We start from the raw sequence: 19,716 nt of genomic DNA on the forward strand, positions 1-19,716 counted from the left end.
TAAGTTCACTTTTGTTCTTTTAGTGCACAATAAGCATTTGCACACATCAGGTAGTTTATTCACAACTTATTTGTGCATGCATACTTTTGAAAATCTGACCAATGCTTTGTAAGTATGAACAGTATTTTTTTTCTCTCTCTCACTGTCTCTTAAAATCAGGTAAAAAAAATCTGAGGATGAATGTGAAATATACATTTTTGGAGCTTTAGTCTTTTCTATTGTATATAGGAGTGTAGCAAGGGCATGGCCTCCCTCTGAGCCTGACAGGGAGGAACCAAGGCCCACCCCCGGTGGGTAGAGCCAGGCCAGCCACGCCTGCCCCTCCAGAAACAGAGAAGCGGGACAGGAAGTACAAAAGGCGGGCCCTGCAGCTCAGTTGGCCAGAGCCGGTGAAGGAAACAGATGCCTCCCACCACTGCTGGGGCTTGTGCCCAACGGGGACCTCTACAGCACAGAGGACTTGAAGGAACTGCCAGAGCTGCCGGCTGAGAGGGGCACTGAGGAGCTGTTGGGACTGCCGCTAGCTGTGTACCCTGAGGAGCCGGAGGATACGCACGTAGTGAAGGTACCCAGTGAGGGGGTCATAGGAAGTAGTCCAGGAACACCAGACAGTAGTCTGGTTGTAGTGCTGGTTGGCATGTTGTAGTGGGATCCCCGTCGACCCAGTGGCGGAGCGCTCCACCACCGTTAGGCCCTGGGATGGGACCCTGTGGAGTAGGATGTGCCTGGGTCCCTCTACCCCTGCTAGCAAACCCCACCCCAGGATGGCCACCTTCCCTCCTTAGGCCAGGAGGTCTGTGTTTGTCTGCCGTCTGCCTGAATTAGGACATCAGACAAGAGACAGTTTGGTGCTCTGCCCTGCCTGAGGTCCCGAGCCCCTAGATTGTTTGGTGCTCCACTCTGCCTGAGGGTCTGAGCCCCCAAGACTGTGTACTGCTCTTCCCTGCCTGAGGGCCAGCCTGCTGGACTATTTGCTGCTCTGCCCTACCTGAGGGTCAGGGGCCTAGCCTGGCTCTGCCTAGAGGGCTAGGGCCTCAGAGGCTGCTAATTCCCGTTAAGCCAGCTTTTCCAGAGATACGGAAGCAAGGAGGCGTGGCCTCCCTCCAGGCCTGACAGGGAGGGACAGACACAGGCCTCTACATGGAGCTTATACTGCACCCATCGCTCTGGTATTAAATGGCTCGATCCAAAGACCACTGAAGTCAGTGGCGGTCTTTCCACTGACTTCAGTGGGTGTAGGAACAGACCCTACATGCTGGGGCTTAATCAATCAAAATATTAATATATTTAATAATTTTTTTACATCTAGAATGAGGTGACATATTATCGTTGCATCCTCAATTATTGCTTTATGAAGTTACTTAATTAAGTATGATAGACTGCAAAAAAAGGGGTTATGTATCTTTTCTCCTGATTTGCATACAAAGAAGCTTTAAAGTCCCTTGGGACAAGTAGGGGAAATGACTTTATTCATAACATCCTACAGTCCACTCTTCCACAGCTATAGGCTCAGATACACATATAGGCTCCACATATAGGTCACATAGGCTCCCATCCATATCCGATTAACTTCAGTGGACATTGGATCAGGCTATTAGTTCCTTGGAGAAATTATCAAGACATTTGGTTAGAAATCTAAATTTGGAAATTTACATTTGGAATGTTGTAATTGGGTGTTTTTGGAATTAACCTTAAGATGCTTTTTTCTAACATCTGTTATGCCATAAAAAGTATTTAACAAGACTAAGTAATCTTTTATCGATTAATATCTGCTATAGTGTGTGGATTTATATTTTCCACAAGTTCATTACTATGTATTGAAAAATTTTCTCAGCCATCAATTATTTCAGATGGAAGTACAAATAATGTCGATATGTACAGTAAAGTAGAATACCTTGTGCATTACAAATTATTCTTTATTAAAGAGAAATAAATAATTCACAACTTCATAATCAGGACATTTGGCATATGGCATAAGTGATCAGTATTATTTCTTCTGAAGAAAACTGCTTAAGTGATGTCCCATGCAGCAGTTTAGCAGCCGTACATATGATGTCACTCCTAAAAGTCCAAGTAAATGACGTCATACATACGACCACCAAGCCACCACTCATATGACAGTTATAAGAAGATGAATTATCACTATGAGTAGAGTGCTGGGAATACTGATGATCTCTTTATACAGTCCAGATGAAAGCAATTTGCATGTATTATTTGTCCCACTCTACTATAAATTCTTAAACACAGGTAAATCCGTCTGTCTTATCGATGCAAGATTTTCCTCATTTGTACAACACAGACTCCAGATAAAGGAAACATAAAATATAGTTGTTTCAGAAACTGCTTCATGTGATGAACAAGTTTCCAAAAAGGCCCTACTCCATCATTAGTAATGATAAAAACATAAAAAGTACTGTATAAATTATTGATTCTAAGTGACATTTAGGACCAAGCGGTATATATTGGATCACTTTCTTTCCTTCCATCTGCCTTTTTTCTAAACTACGTATAGTAAATTGGCAACCTCTAATGTTGAGCCCAAAAAATATCTTATGAATTCTGGCCAAGCCAATAATTTATTATTATTGGTTCTGGTGACTGAAAAATACTCTCCAAATTCTTTTTTAAATGGCTATATACAGTCACCACTATACGGATCACTAAATTCCTATCCATCGGTACATCCAATCTTTCAGTGGGAACTGAGCACAACTCAACATGGGTTACACAGACCCTCCAAAACCTTGAATCTGGTCCCATGTCTCTTCATGACTATTAATGGCAGGATAATGATAGAATCCATTTAGCATGCTTTAGGAGGGCAATTAATGTACGGTACTCTCAATGTTATAGAACATTATATTAAAAGATGGGGAATAATTATTATTTGTTTAACATGAGTAAAAGAACTTTGAAATATTTAATGTTAGTTCCTCACATTCATACATTGAACATTAAAATTCTTCTAATATTTAGCTAGCATTAAAGCAGGATAGAAGCTAGTTTTTATACTGCGATCCCATGATGCTTACATCACTAATGTTGGCAGGTCTTTAAATAAGCAAGAAACCACCAGTAGCATAATGGAAAGACACTGTAATTTTAGTGAAAAACAACTTTTCTCTTCATTAATATTTATTATACTACTTTTGCAAGGAAGTCCTGCAAGCCTGGCTCACATGGGGAATCCTTACTTATATGAGTAGTCCAATGGAAGCCATGGGCTTGAAGGAAGACTATATTTGGCCTTTTGTCATAGGGAGCTGCTTTAGACCAATCAACTTCACAATGACATTAATTATTTTAATTTTTAAATTTGAAAAGTAGAGACTGAGCCAAAACCTGGAGCATCCTTTAATTTGAGAATCTACCTTTTTGGGTGCAGGTAGGCTCTTGTTTAATAGAAAACTGTACCCATTTTGTTTGTACCACAGTTTGAAAATAAGCAAATGCAGAAACACTCTCACCAACTCTAAACTATAAAATATTTGTTTGCCTTCAAGGGGGATACTTGTACAAGTAAGACTTGTACGTTTGAGCCCCAGTTGCTTACAGCTGGATGGCAGTATGTAGCTGCAAGGTGGAATATTCATTTTAAAGCAATTTTTTCAAAGGCAACAGCACAGATAATCAGATACTGCTCCTTCTGAATAGGTCTTAGGGGAAAAAAGTAAATAGCAAAAAGATTTAAAATGATGATTCACCCTTTATTGCATTTATTATGAGAAGCTTCCACATGTAATGTATGAGGCAGACCAGGAAGATCTATTTTCTTCTGAATAGGTTGGCCAGTGGAATTCTGTCCTATACTTTCCTCAGGAATCTGCAAAATTATACATTGTGTACAATATGTGCTCAACAGATTCCTCTTTATTTTAAATTAATGATTAAAATCAAGAGTGGATTATTTTACCTTTTTCCAATAAAGTTAATGAATAGTAAAAATTGCTTTGGACTTTAAGAACTATGCAGCACCAGCAAAAATAGAAAAACCCTCTCAGCAGAAAATAATTTAGAAAGTTATCTATATTTTACATGTGAGGTGGCATAGGGCCACCCAAGAAAGCTCTGATTGGCTAGAGGTGGTGGAGGGCACTGCCTTCCAGAGATCCTGCAGGGTCTGCCTCCTCTATTGTGGGGGTGGGATGGCTGCAGGAGATTGGATAACAGACTATGGAATTTCACTGGTGGTGACGAGTGTCTTTCTCAAACAAAAACAAGCGGCTGGTTGTCCATGTCTTGAATTTCATTATGGTGGAAGTTGTGTCACTCCAAAACCAAGAGAGGAGATTGGCAGGTGGTCACATGGGTGACTCTAGGCCAATCAGCTAGCCCCAGGGGTAGGGGTTGGAAAAGATGCTGCCACTGTATTGGCAGTTTGATTTTTGGACTAAAATAGAGAGCAGCTGAATGGACCTTGGAGCCACAGCAGAGGGGTATGATCCAGAGAAAGGGTGGACTCAGTTGGAAACTCTGGACCAACTCATCAACAATGGGGATGGATGGTCCAGGAAACATGAATCGGAACTCACTGTTCAATGAGTTCAGAGCACGTTGTAGCTTCAGTGACTACAGCAAAGCATTGGGTCTTACTTCACTTTGGGCTGGGGCTACTGGAACTCTTAATCAGGTCAAAGAGCATTAATCTATATATTTAGATGTGGGGGACTGGGTACACTGTATTATTGCTGGGCAATGCATATGTGTAACTTCCCATAGGGGGGTCTCCTCTTACCATTGCCCCTGATATGGATTCAGGACTTGTCCTACTTATATAAAAATATTGCTTTATTGCTCAGAGCAGTGTCCATTCCTGGGGTTACCTCCTTCCTCCCCAAGGGTGGGGGCTTGATGCTTGCCAGGAAAAAAAAGGTTTGTTCCTCACATCTGGATTAAGATCTAAAATCCACTCAACTAAATCCAGATGGTCCCCGACCTGACGAGTGTCCTCATGGACAGGATTTGGGGAGCTTAAGCAGGAACCCTAGGGACCATGTCAAGTCTGGATCCCCCATGTGGTCCACCCAATTCCAATGATGATGACATATCCTAAGGTGACCCGCTGACTGCCCTGGTTTATGGGGAATGGTCAGACCAGCTTCATGGCTTTCCAGGAGTAGCTAGAATCTGTATTTCAAATGTACTGACCCCCAAAGCAACAGAAAGCCAGGGTCCTTCTCAGTCAGCTGTGGGGAGCTGCTTAGAGGACGTAAGTATAGGACATAGCTGGATGACCAGAAATACACGGTTGAAAATATTTTTAGGCAACTAGGTGAAGTGTTTGGGCTTCTGACTTCCCCCTCCCCCATGAACAGATGAAGAAGTTTTATTCTCAGACTCAGAAACCCACAAGATGCTAAGTGAGTTTGTCTTGAACAAACCACCCAGTCCATTAAAGGGATGAATCCCTACCTGGCCCAGATCCTGGAACAGCAGCTGACTGGGCGATTGGCAGAAGGGGCCTAAAACCCCCTTGTTCTGCAGTCAATGTGCAGCTTGCTGGCCCAATGCCCAGACATGGGCTTTAGAAATTTTAGGGAGGCGGTTGCTCAGGTGGTTGACTCACAAAAGCCTGATGGGGGCCAGGGCTTGACTGCCACCAGACATAAATAAATTATATTCAAAATTGTGAAGGCTGTAGTGATGAAAGACTACCAAATGAAGGGTATCCTCATTAAAATGGCAAATGTCTCACTAACAGAATTGCAGAAATTTGTCACCATTATATAATTTTTCCATAATATATCAGTATACACAATTATATACAATTACAGTCTGCTTTTGATTCTGTCGCACTGCTTTACCCATGATTAATTTGTTTTCCTTGTTTTTAAAATGAAAAATATTTCAAGAGTACATGAACTTTTCAGAATTTGACACAGTTCAGACCTTCCATGTACAGTGTAGTCACCGAGGCGTAACAGCTATGTGAAAGGTTTGGATTTAATGACCCTTTGTCAAGGATTTTAATAATCAAAAGACATTTGTGTAAAATACAATATTGGTCTCATTGGATCTAAATTCACTGTGTAGTCTTAACCTGGAACCGAATCATTTGATGATTACTGAACACTTTGCAGCTGAGCCTGCACAGGAATACAGGGAAGGCTCAGGTGAGAGAGCCTACCTCATTGTCCCCCCGTTTAGAGGGCATGGCTAACACTGCAGCCTGTACACACGCTGCTGGCATCAGTTTGCAAGTCACTCCAAAAGGGGGTGGGGGATGACTCCTTCCTCCTTTCTAATTGGCCAGCCACAGAGGGGAACACACAATCCTGTTTCAAACTCTTGAAGGAAGCAAGGGCCAGAGGGGCTTCTGAGGGACATGACACCATAGATGGATCAGAGAAGAAGAGGTTCTTTGGAAACCATCATCAGGCCATGTCCCTGAGCAATGTCTCTAAACTGTGCTTAACACATGGTCTGGTCCTACCTGCACAATTCATGGCTGCAATGCAAGGGAGCTGATGGGGAATCTCATATAAGTGCTCCTCAGTCAGGGCCGGCTCCAGCATTTCTGCCTCCCCAAGCCGCGATCGCAATTGCGACCGGCGGCGGCTATTGGGGGTGGGGGGGAAGCCGTGATCGGCGATGGCAGTTCGGCGGCAGGTCCTTCGCTCCTAGAGGCAGTGAGGGACCTGCCGCCCCTGAATTGCCGCACATGCCGCCCCTATCCCTTGGCCGCCCCAAGCACCTGCTTGTTAAGCTGGTGCCTGGAGCCGGTCCTGTCCTCAGTCATCTGTTAGAGCAGAGGAGAAGGGAGTGGCATAGAGATGGGGGAGGGGAGAGGAAGAAGAGTGATGAGATTAGGAAAAAAGATTAAAAGGACTAGAGAGGGGGAAACTGAAAGAGGAGATGGGGAGGGGCAGCTAAAAATTAATTTTAAAAAATTGCTTATTGGGGAGGGTGGACATATAAACCTTCTTCAGGGACAAAGAGGTCCACGCCTAGCTACAAGGAGCTGGTTAGGGTGAGAGGACGGGGAGTGGGTCAGTAGTGGAGGCAGCCATGTAGGCAGATGGATGGTTAATTCCAATAGCAGCCTTCAGAATGCAGGCTGACCTTACATTCATTAAATCACTGTTCAGCATCCTCGTACTCTGATTAGCTAAAATTAATTCCAGTTCAGGACAATTATTTATTATTTGAGTCTTAAGTGAAGTCCAGAGAAGGAGTTTAATCAGTGTCACAGGTACTTTATAGCACAGACATCAACACCATTCTTACTGCATGTTTAGAATGCATAGTCAAGTGCACCATATTATAATTAAATGCAAATAACTATGTTATGGAAACACAGATCAGGACGTTCAAAAGTTGAAGTTTCTGAAGTAACATTAACTCAGTCACATTTCCATATACTATAATGGGACAAGATATGTGATACAATATCATTGAGATCGGGAAGGAATTTTCCTCCAGGGCAGATTGGCTGAGCCTCTGGAGGTTTTTCGCCTTCCTCCACAGCATGGGGCAGGGATCACTAGCAGGAGGGTCTCAGCCAATTGAAGTCACTAAAACACAGGTTTGGGGACTTCAACGGTAGAGTCCAGGGAAGGGTCTTGCGGCCTGCAGCATGCAGGGGGTCAGACCAGATGATCATAATGGTCCCTTCTGACCTTAAAGTCTATGAGTCTATGAGATGAAATAGTTGAAAATATAATTTAAATTGAATAACTAGCATCTAGACTGAAAATTTTCAGACTCAATTGTCTTTCTAAATGCAGGTTAACTAAGGTGAAGTAGCTTTTAAAAGTTAAAATACACATTATATAGTGTCTACATTTATAACAACTGACCCAGATGTTATTGTACAGTTCCAAAACTATGAGTTTTCTGTCTCATAGGTATTTCACAGATAGTAAAATGTGGAAATGAAAAGGCATGTGTACTACCCTATGCTCACTCTTTCCTCTCTGTATCATCAAGAAACACTGATCTTAGGGCATACCATATTTCTGAGAGATTTCTTCTGTCAGTAGCTTATTATTCTTGTTTTAAGTTTTTATCAATTGGACACCCATTCCTTGTCCTCTGTGTACAACAGTAATAGTGTAGAGTTGTATTAGATTTCAGAACATTTCTATTCGTTTTCATTTGTCAGGTGTCAGAAGCAGTTCATTTTTCTTTTACTTACGATTAGAAGCATAATCAGTAAGAAGCAACTGTGAGTTGTTTTTTCCATTGTGGATTCTTTCTTCGGTGATATGTTTCTGCTGACCCTTCTGGGAATTGAACAACAACAACAACAACGAACATATTAGACCTTATTTATCCATGACCAGTTTTCCTGCCCATTTGGTATCCCATTAAAAGTTTTGCATGTGTGTCTACGTATGTTTATGACTGCACTGAATACGGTGAGGAGGATTGTTTGTTTTCATGTATGTCTCTCTGAAGATTTCATTTCCATCTGGAGAGAATTTCATTTTTACTCTTTGCACTTTTAAAACCTTAGTTTTTATAAAAATTATGTGATTAAAAGCAAATTGCAGTTTGGAGAAAAAAGCTGAGCAAACGTCAGAACATTTCATTTTGACATTTTTGGAATGAAACATTTCAATTTTTTGTTTTGAAAGGATTTTTATTTTAGAATTTTTAGATGTTATACTATTATAATAGAAGACAAAAAAGTCAAAACAAAAATTGTTTTGATTTTGTCAAAATGAAATGTTTTGATTGATCGGAAACAAATCCCCCCTTTCCCCCCCCAACTTTTCTTTGTGGAGAATTTTGAAATGTTCAGGTTTCATTCAAATTCAAAACAAAATCAAATTTTGAAATCTCATAATTCTTCATGAAACATCATTGATTCCAAGACCTCATGCAGAATGCGACTTTCATGCTTGCTTTTGCAACTAATTTTTTACTGTTCTTGACTTATGTCCCAGGTTGAATGTACAGTACATTCCATACTACTGAATGTATTGGGGACATTACTGCATCAATGAAATGTTAGAAAGAACCAACAGCAAAGAGGTTAAGGAAGACAATGAAAGCCAAGGGAGGATGTTTGAACTAAGTGTGTTCCTCCTTCCAGCTGCCAAAATCTTTCTGTACCACAGTAACAGAATATTTGTTTAAGTCAGAGTTGAATGTAATATCACTCATTACAGTGTTCTCTTTGATCAATTTACACGCATTCTTTGATCCCCACACATCGTGTCTTGTTGAATAGTACTAAGCAATGTTTTAATGGTGTGTTTTAGATGCCCGCAGTATTCACAGGATTACATATTGAAAGAAAAAAAATTATACAATATTTATTTGCAGTTAAATCCTGAAATCCATGCTCTGTTTCTACTCTGTTTTTACTCAGGGAAATGCCTATTGGTCCTTTATTTGTAAACATATAATCTTATAGGTTGTTATTAGAAGCAAATAAATACTGTGAGGAAAAGAAAGTTATTATACTTTCCAGTTGTCTCTAATTCTTATATAATCATACAAAGTGTGAAAATCATTAGATTGGATTATAAACTAAGTACCCAGACACATTTTTGAAGTAAATTTTTTCCCATTTGGCAATGGAATAACCAATGTTGCAGATGAATATGTGGTTGTTTCATCCTAATCCTGATGAAGGAACATTGAGATTAAATAGTAGCATTTTTGTTCCCAGAGGGTATTTCTAATTTATACACAAATCTCGCTAATAAGAAATGCAATGCCTCTTATAGTTTAATATAAAAATGTGCAGACAAAGATGCTATAACACTGACATGAAAAGCTTACAACATCTGTTAACACACCAATACTGAAATAAATTAAAGATAAGCGGAAAAGAAGTAATTTGGAGCTGCTATCCAATTTTTATACATAGTTTTAAAACTGACTTTGTAATGCTATGAAGAATATTGACATCAAACAGAATTAAGGAAATATGGGCCAGATGATTAAACAAGTCTCTCTCCAGAGCCTATTACAGATTTATTAACTATATCTGGAGAAATACATCACAGTTGTAGTTCTTGCTTCCGGTGTTATCTCTGCCACCAATAATTTTGATACTATTATTTTAAAGGCTTAGATTGAATGTGACAGTTTCAATTAGGACAAAATCAGCACATTGCTAAACTTACCATAAAACATTTATTACAATCCCTGCATAGGAAGCTTATTATTACTGTGCATTTTTAATTATGGAAGTACCAAAATGATGCTTTAATTAAAAACACTATGGAAGTATGTTTGACTAATATTTAGATTTAAAGATTTTATGTGCTTGGTAACTAAGCAGGAAATGTTCCAAATCAATATAAACATTCTCATATTTGAATGAGAGTTTGAGGTTATGCTGGAAATACTGGAAAAATAGTTCTCAGCTTTTAGACTGCCATATTTTTCTCCATCCACATTCTACTTGTTGCAAATCTCTTAATGCCTGATCCTAAAAGTGCTAAGTGCTTCCTGCAAAGTACTGCATGTTCTCAGTTCCCATTGACTTCAACAGGAGCTAAGGATGCACAAGATGTTGCAGTATTGGGTCGTTAGTGCTGGCATTTTACTACTCCCCAGTGATTTTCTCTTTACCGATTATACACATTAAGTAGACTTTTAAGGGAGCACTGGGCAGCTAATTACACTCCTGAAAAGAAAACAACAGAACTTGGGACTGGGGAGGGATTTACTGTCACTGACATTGGCAATGGTACTATTTCAGATACTGCTAAATGTATTAAAGCATGATTTATTGCCTCTCTCTCTTTCTCATTTTAACCTTATTCTTTTGAGTATCAGTAGTAATACTAGTTTAGTACTGAAATACATAATATAGGGCTATGAATGTACAAGGGGTACCATTCCTCTGGGGTCAGAGGACAGCAGTTGGCTGGCTGATTAGTCCCACATACTGCACCTGGAAAAAGACCTGCTGCTTGTCGGGCTGATCCTCATAAAAAGAGGAGCAAGAAATGGAGAGAGAGTGAGCTGCAGTGCCTGCCAGACACTGGATCTATTGATGGGAAGAATGGCTTCCAGAAACAAAATGGACAGAAGGGAGGCTGTCGGAAGTTCTATTATCACAGAGGTTCTGAGGTAAGAATCAGGAACTTTTGGGTTGAGGAACTTATGGGGGGAAGGGACAGACTTGGGGAAGTTTTGATCTTGTTTTGTTGAGGAGACTTGAAATAATAATAAAAAACCCTTCAACAACTGACCTTGCTGGAAATTACCTTCCCCGGACTCCATGAGAAGGTTTCAGGCAGAATTCCATCAGGGAGGTTGCTGGCTTAGCAAGAGCAACCCTGGATACAGCTGGAAGAGGGGGCTATAAGACAGATCACAATCCTTTACAAGAACCTAATCTTGTCCTGTCCAAAGCACTGAGGGGCAGCAGAGACCCAGCAGGGCGGCAGAGCTCAGGCTTCAGTCCCCTCTCCCGGGACATGTAGTAATTTTTGTTGCCAGAAGGGGGTTGCGGTGAAATGAAGTTTGAGAACCCCTGATCAAGAGGTTACTGCTTAGAAGTAAATAGTTAATATTGTGTACTATATTTCCAATTCCAGCATGGCAGAAGGAAGGGATAATCAGGTTTGTGAGCTGTGAGATTGAAGCACAGATGCCCCCCTGGGTTATGCAAACCCGACTTACGCAAATCCGCACTTACGGAAAAAGTTCTGTAAGTTAGAAATAGTTTTTTGTTTGTTTGTTTGTTTGTTTTGGCATAATGGTCAGGTATACATTTCCGACTTACACAAAATTCGAGTTACGCAAGGCGTTCTGGAATGGAACGCTTGTGTAAGTCGGGGAGTGTCTGTATTTAGTTAGTACCTGCTAGATAGCCACCAGACCATCTTGGTGAAGCTTGATATACTGGGGATGTCTCAGACACATTAGTTTTAGCAGGATGCTATTGTAAGCATCTGTAAGACATCGAACCCTATTCAAGTTTACTCAGTTCTTCTTCTACTATGCTTAGGCTTTAGTAAAGCCAAAGGGTCTCTTGGGATAATTGCATTTTCTGACATCTATACCAATCAAGAGACACTATCATTTTTGGTTCAGGAGACTTGTTTTAATAAGCCAGTTGATGGATGAGTGCTTTTCTGTGTCAATGGACAACATTTCTGAAACTGCAACTGTAAAAATCTTTGTGGGCATCAACTGAAGGAGCCATATTCATATGCAGAAATGTCCATTTGCATGTACAAATACAGATTTGATTAGCATGAGCTCTGGGCAAGGGAAGCCAGTGTATTCTGTGATTCCATAGCTACATAATCATCTACAGAATCCACCTCTTCCACAGAATTCTGTCCAGAGTATAAGTTTTGATTTTATATCAAAAATGTTTCTAGCCATTAGGATTCTAAAGAAAATTTTCCAAGGGTAAACCAGAATGCAAACAGAGGCAGTAATGTTTGCCTGAATCTGCAGAAAGCCTCAAACAGTATTTCAAAGGGAAGTGTAAACAGCTCCTTCATCTTGCTGGGATGTTAAGCTTTCATTGTTAACAATAAACCTTTTAAAAAATTGTTATGATAAAATGATGGGCAGTGAAATAGCTTAACAGAGACATCCTCATACCACAATGTGAGTGAAATGAATTACAGATGTAACATCTGACTTCGAAGCCACTGTGAAACATACTGGGACAGCACAGTTATATTGTACTTTGCTAACAATGTCAAGGACAAATCTTTCAGTACCTCCGAGCTCAAGAAAAAGCCACAAAAGATTCTGCATCCTGGGAAGCAGCATGATTCCATTCTATGGAGGAAGGCCAATGTACCAGGAAGTAGCTCAGGGAGCTTGTGTACCCATTCTGTGCCATGGAGAAAAGTCTCCTTGGTGAGCTCTAGAAAAGCTTGGGGTGGGGAAGGAGATCTGAGGTGCACCTCTGAGAGGCACTCAGCAGATTCCTCCTCTCTCCTGGAGCTATCTGATCCCTCCCCCATTGCATGGTTCCCCTGCATATGCTGTATTCAGACTGTGGTTCCTAGAATCATTTTCCCTTTGGCTCTCTGGAGCCCATCAGTGTTGCTCCTTTAATTGACCAAAATCATTCCCTCTCTCAAGAAGCTGGGTTTGTTCCCTGATGGCAGAACAGGGCAGAAAGCCTTTTGAAAACATTAAAATGGCTCCATTGTGTATTTCGTGCTGGACCTAACAATAATGCCACATTAAGGAATATAACCTCAGATCATGTGCATAGGCTGCAGGTCAGCAAAGCACTGTAATAAATACTCAGCTTCAGCATATGCTTAAGTCAATCCTTCGTCAGCAGAGCACTTAACCATGTGCTCAACGTTAGGAATATGCATGTAAGGCAAGCAGTGAACATAGTCATTGAACCTTTAGCCAACTGAAAGAGCAGCAGTGATATGCTTAGAGGATCCATGTCCAGTGGGGACTGCTGCAAGGTCCATTGCAGTTGGGATGGGAAACTTGAAGTGATCTCAGTGGGGAAACCCCATCAATAAGATAGAAAGGGGACCCTTACACTTCAAGATTTGACCAATAACAGTTTGATTTCCCCCCCTTATTAGTTAGCTTAAGAAATAGATAATAAATGAAACTATGTGATAGAATATTTCAGAACAATTAACTGAGCTTAAACTGCAGAAGCAGGAGAGCCACAATATTCCTCTTCTCTCCAGTTCCCCCATCTCCCCACCAAAGCTGTCCAACAGGATATCAAATTCTGAGCACTAACAGGTGAAGGTTGCTCCCACACTCAGAGCTTGTCATAAGTGACATTTGTAACACACTATATCATATCAGTATAACACACCAAGCAGAAAAGTCACAGAAAATCTCTTAGAAGATTACTGATGTTTGGAAAGGTGTAAATCTATCATATCAACAAGCAAACGAATAAAGAATGCACTATATACTGAAAACTCAATATTTTTCATTTATTATCTCATGTGGCTATCTCAATGGATGGACCATGACCCAAAAGATTTCCCTTAGTCTAAAATAGGCTTCAGAGGAAAGAGGGAGAGTTCCAGCGCCACCTTCTGGCCCACCATTAGCAATCCACTCCATCATCAGTCAGTTTCTTGAACAGAATTGAGATAAATCCTGCAAAGTACTGAGCACTAATGGGAGTTGAAGGAGCTCAGAACCTCACAAGATCAAGCTCATTAGCAGAAGACCTGTAAAATACAAGGTGTTTTGTTATCCTGACTGAAGAACTCTTGGGATGGTGGTCTGTAGCCGGAGAGGTAAAGAAGAATACAGAGAAATGTGAAAATATGCTTTTCCCAAGGTCAAATACATGGATGTTCCCCAACAATAAAAACAGAATTTAAAAAAACCCAGTCTTTACTTCTGTGTGTTTTATTGAGCATTCCGCTAAAGAGTATGCATAGTGCATGCAAACAAAGTGGAATAAAGATAGATGAATTACATAATTAAATGTACAAATACAACACAAATAACTACTGTTGTGTGGGCTCAAGGCAAGTAGTTCTTCTGAAGTTAGTGGGCCAGGTTCTGATTCCATTTATATCAGTGTAAATATAGATTATTTCCATTGAGGTCAATGGAATTACTCCATATTTACCCAGATATAAATGGGGGGTGAAATCCTAGCCCCATAAAAGTCAATAGCAAAACTCACATTGATTTATTGGAACCAGGATTTCACCCAAAACCAGAATATGGCCCAAAGGGACTTCTCAGTTGGGAAAAATAAATGGGATTTGGCCCTTTATCTATAAACAGCTCTGTAACCTACAGTATAACTAACATACAAACATAAGGTGACATGATTGATATGTAAACCCAATAATATTTCCAGGGGGAGAAAACTTGTTGAAAAAGAATGAGGCAGAGAGACTTTTGATGCAAACTCAGGACCATGACTTCAAATATGACAGAGCTGAGAAATACGGTAGAAGTTACAAACCTCTCTGATGTTCTAGTGTCGATTTGTGCAATTTTGTTTGCAAGGGATAGGTTTACATTTAACTAAACAGATCTTAATATAGGCAAGACACAATTATTGTTGTGAGCAATAATTATAATCAGCCACACTGTTCTTTCACTTTCTTTTTCTGGAATACGTGCTAAAATAATTCCCTGAATGTCTAAAGAAGAAAAAGGACTCAAAGCTGTCACTGACAGTACACAAAAATAAAGAGTTGTCACAGTAAAATGTTTCAGCGTGGTTGTGATTTAAATTTTATTATATTTAACTAAGCACATAGTATTTGAGTATTCATCTAAATAGCAGAAATGTAATCTCATTACTATATTGATTCTGAAACCATATAAACAAAACATATTGCAGAGTTTCAAAGTAGCAGCAGCTAGAGGCCAACACTTATGTGCTACTAGTTACTATTAAAAAATATTACAAACTGACTGTCCTAATACAGGAAAACAAACAGCAAATAGTAAAGAAAAAACAATCTATACTACGTTAAGTCTGTTTCTTTTTTGCACGGATCCTAGCTTTCTAGAGTCCAACACTTATACGTAGATCCTGGCACAAAAAGAGCTTACATCGATAAATCCATGAATGAGACAAAAATTAGGATCTGCAGACTTGTGAACTGGACTTCCAGCATAGTCATTGTACGCAGGACATTTTAGAGAGAAAGAGGGAGAGAGAAAGAAAGTGCAAACAAGCAGGACAGTACCCTGGTGATTATAACACTCATGTGGAAGATCCAGGATCTAGTCTCTCCAATCCAATGGGCTAAAAGTTATGAAGGAATTCCTTCTCCATTTTGTGTGAACTCACATGCAGGGCTTGATCCAGGGGCAGCTCCAGGCACCAGTGCAGCAAGCACGTGCCTGGGGCGGCAAGCCGCGGGGGGCAGCCTGCTGGTCGCTGTGCGGGTGGTAGTTAAGCGGCCTTTGGCGGTGTGCCTGCGGGAGACCCGCCGGTCCTGCGGTTTCGGCGGCAATTCGGCGGCGGGTATGTCGAAGCTGCGGGACCCGCAGATCACCCGCAGAAACGCTGCCGAATCAGCGTGACCACAGACCACCGCAGGCATGCCGCCGAAGGCCGCCTGACTGCCGTGCTTGGGGCGGCAAAAAACATAGAGCCACCCCTGGCTTGATCTAGTGGGTAAGCTCCAAGTACACCTACAAGATCAGGCCCCACAGGTCAGTTAGGTGGAGGAAGGCCTATCTTCCTCTGGTGTGTGAACCCACCTATAGGGTTCAGCAGCAGGTGAGCAGGGGGGTTGTGAATCCCAGTGGGGCCTGATTCTGGGATTTAGGCAGTTAAAGTGGTAGTTGGGCACCAAAATAGTTTTGTGAATCCAGCCCTTATTGTTTTTACCTCTTGTCTCTGATTGCTATGTACCTTGGGGGAATAAATAATACTTTGTTTTGAAGAAGCTGTTTTAGGGTAAATTCAATCAGCTGCAGGTCATGGGGTCTCAGATGAAAAAGACTGACAGGTGCCAAGCCCAGTTGGTCCTGCCATGTTACCAAAGTTGGTAAATGGGGAAAGGGGTAAAAAGGTGCTGCACCTAAGAGACCTAGTCTAATAGCGGTAGGACCACATGATTCCACTAGAGAGGAATGAAGGCAGCAAAACCTGTCCCCAAAGCGGTGCACTTGAGAGGGTTAAGGTCTGGTCTACACTACAGACCTATATCAGTGTAAGTACATCAGTCAGGAGTGGGAAAAATCCATATCCCTGAACGACATAGTTATACCAATTTCACCCTCCATGTAGACAGTACTATATTGGCAGGAGAACTTCTCCTGCTGACATAGCTACTGCTTCTTGCATAGGTGGATTAACTAAACTGAAAGGAGAGCTCTAATCTGTCAGTTTAGAGCATCTTCATTAAAGTGCTACAACAATGCAGCTGCGCTGATGCAGGGTTTTAAGTGTAGATGTGCCCTATGGAGCAAATTAAACATATCCAACTTCACTTCAATTTAGGATATTGCACACTAAAATTTATTAACTACAAGGAAGTGTGTAATATCCTAAATTGAACTAAAGTTGGATATATTTGACTTGCTCCATTTTTTGCAAAAATGAAATACATCAATAATATCATAGTGCTGTAATACATATTTGAAAAGGATATTTTAGGATCATTTGTCATCAGCTCTTAAGACACATAAGAGTTGATGACAAATAATTAGTAAAAGTCTTTTAATTTGCAACCAAACTTACAAGGTCTTTGGGAGCAGGGACTATGTCTTTCTACCTGTACAGTTCTATGCTTGAGCACGGTAAGATAAATGATAATACTATATTACTTTGAAATTACATAAAATACCTTGTTAAATCTAAATCACTGCCATACTTGTTTTTGAGCTAGTGAATAAAAGCAATGATTCAGTTGAAAGAAGTCAGATTAATCCACAAAGGAATTGAAACTGCGTTCCTATGGCAGGATAGAAGACCACGTTTCAAGCAGCTTTTTATTAAATAAACCAATGTTTAATATGACATTTTAACTAAAGGAATAATGGCCTTTCGCAAGACTGTCTGTTAGGCAACTTGATTATTAATATGACATTCTTCCTTAGGCTGATCGCAGTTCAGTTGCATTGAAGCATTCAAGACTTCTGATTATTCCAGGTCAAGATAAAGGTGTGCAATATGCTTGAAGTGTGTCCAATTTCTTGGGGGAAGTTCTTTTCTTTTTGCTTCCAAATGGATATATAAGAAGGGATCAATAACTGTATTTGATTTTAAAAAACACTGAAAATATTTAAAAATAGATTAACTCATAAGGGGAATGACTTTAGTTCCATTTTAGTTTTGTTTTTAATTTTTGTATGTTATAATATCCGAGGTTTCTGGTCACTAAAAATATTATGAACCATTAACCAATCACCAATAGGTGACTGCCTCAGAATGATAGCAGCTTATCAACCATCACTAGTTTGGAAGCTTATAGAGACTGTTTTGCCCATTTAATGTTTGTCCTCACTCTGGGCTATTTGTACCATTCATGTTAAGTAGACGTTTGTTATTAACTTCAATGGGAATAGGATCAGGTTCTCTAACTGTACGTCTACACTGGGGGGGAAGACCTGGAGCACCAAGTCTCAGAACCCAGGTCAGTTGTCTTGGGCTCAGGCTACAGGGCTAGAAATAGCAGTTTAGACTTTCCCACTCAACCTGGAGCCCAGACTCTGAAACCTGGCAAAGAGGGTGGGTCTCAGAACCCAAGGGGGGAGGGATAGCTCAGTGGTTTGAGCATTGGCCTGCTAAACCCAGGGTTATGAGTTCAATCCTTGAGGAGGTCACTTAGGGATCTGGGACAAAATCAGTACTTGGTCCTGCTAGTGAAGGCAGGGGGTTAGACTTAATGATCTCTCAAGGTCCCTTCCAGTTCTAGGAGATAGGATATCTCCATTAATTTTAATTTTTGTTTTTTTTAAAGCCCAGATGTCTACACTGCTATTTCTAGTCCCCTAGTGCGGTTGGCTTGGGCCCTGAGATTTGCTGCCACAGGGTTTTTGTCCCCCCCCTTCAGTGTAAACATAACCTGAATGTGTCAGATGAGGATGGAAGCGGCAATCAAATACATCTCTCCATCTGAACTGCATTTAGTAATGGCAACTTTGAGAATGCTAACTAGACTCATTTACTGCAATAGCCTTAAAAAACCCTCAAATCAACCTGACTCCATAAAGCTCAAAAGCCCATCTACCCATTCTCTCTACCCAAATGCCCTCCATTTGTAGATCATACTGAGCCTCTGGGAAAGCCTAACAGAGGCTCCAAAGCCAAAATAGTTTTATTTCCCACTTTTTGCTAAAGTCCAGAAGTTATATTGATGAGATGAGTTTCCAGCACAGAATCTGCTGATCTCTGGGTGAATGCTTTCATTGCCCTTACTTGAAATTTGATTCCAGGAGCCAATCTCAGACATTGCTAGCTGGCAGCTCTCCAAAGTTTGGTATCAGAGATGGAAAATATTCGTACTGTGAGAAGATACGATGTAAAAACCCTATGGACTGTGGATTATGATAGTATAATATTATATGAATAAGAGCAGATATGATTCCCTAACTCCATATCGCAAAGAAAGATAGGCACCTGCTTCTGATTTTCTGGCTGCAATTTAAGAATTTCTTTCATTTTAGCACCTATGACTGAAACAAAATGTCACACCTTATTTTGAGACATGTCAGGAAAAAAAACACTTGTTTGAAAACAATCTCTGGTATAGGAATGAAGCAGTATTATGAAAACTGATTTAATTGCCTACGGAAGCAGTTCCATAAGAAAATGTTAAGCATACAGTATCAGTATATGGAATTTAAGCTAAATTTGTGGATCCTATGTAATTGCTTTCTCAAGTCAAATATAGAGTATGACTCAAGTGTTAATGCTAGAATTGACTGAAGTCAAACAAAATTCTTGCATTACCCTACAAATGAGGACGGGAAAGTTATTTTTGTATTTGAGCTGAGGGATGGAAACTCTCCACACTTAGATTTAAGTTATTCCCAACAGCACTTAAATCATCTTACATCAAACCATAGAAGGCTGTAACCAGGCAGAGATGTATTTTGCTTACGCATAGCAGGTTACCCTGATCAAATCAAATAGGGCTATAGTCACAAAGGAACTTAGGTGTTACGACACTCAGTATCACAATACCTAACTTTCAAACTCCTAACAAAAAAATAAAATAATAATAATTAAAAAAAAATAATCACAGTAACAACACTGTGATTCACAAAGCCTGAGTTACGTGCCTAGGCTCCCTATACAGTGCATGGGGTTGATAGGGGAGTTAGAATGCAATTCACATAAGCCAGTATGATAGG

At 40.4% G+C, this 19,716-nt stretch overlaps 1 protein-coding gene across 1 annotated transcript in view; it reads right to left on the bottom strand.

Annotated features, from left to right (window-relative positions):
• CALCR (calcitonin receptor) overlaps positions 1 to 15,527 on the bottom strand; it is a 117,453-nt gene extending 101,926 nt beyond the window's left edge. Inside the window, exons 1-2 of the mRNA XM_034759351.1 lie at positions 15,457 to 15,527; positions 8,138 to 8,225 (exon numbers count right to left, since the gene is read on the bottom strand). Coding sequence (XP_034615242.1) covers positions 8,138 to 8,225; positions 15,457 to 15,527 — 159 coding nt within the window. The remainder of the gene's footprint in view (positions 1 to 8,137; positions 8,226 to 15,456) is intronic.
• Between the last annotated feature and the right edge of the window lie 4,189 nt (positions 15,528 to 19,716).

Source organism: Trachemys scripta, chromosome 2 (assembly GCF_013100865.1).
Source record: "Trachemys scripta elegans isolate TJP31775 chromosome 2, CAS_Tse_1.0, whole genome shotgun sequence".
In the NCBI taxonomy this organism is placed as follows: Eukaryota; Metazoa; Chordata; order Testudines; family Emydidae; genus Trachemys; species Trachemys scripta.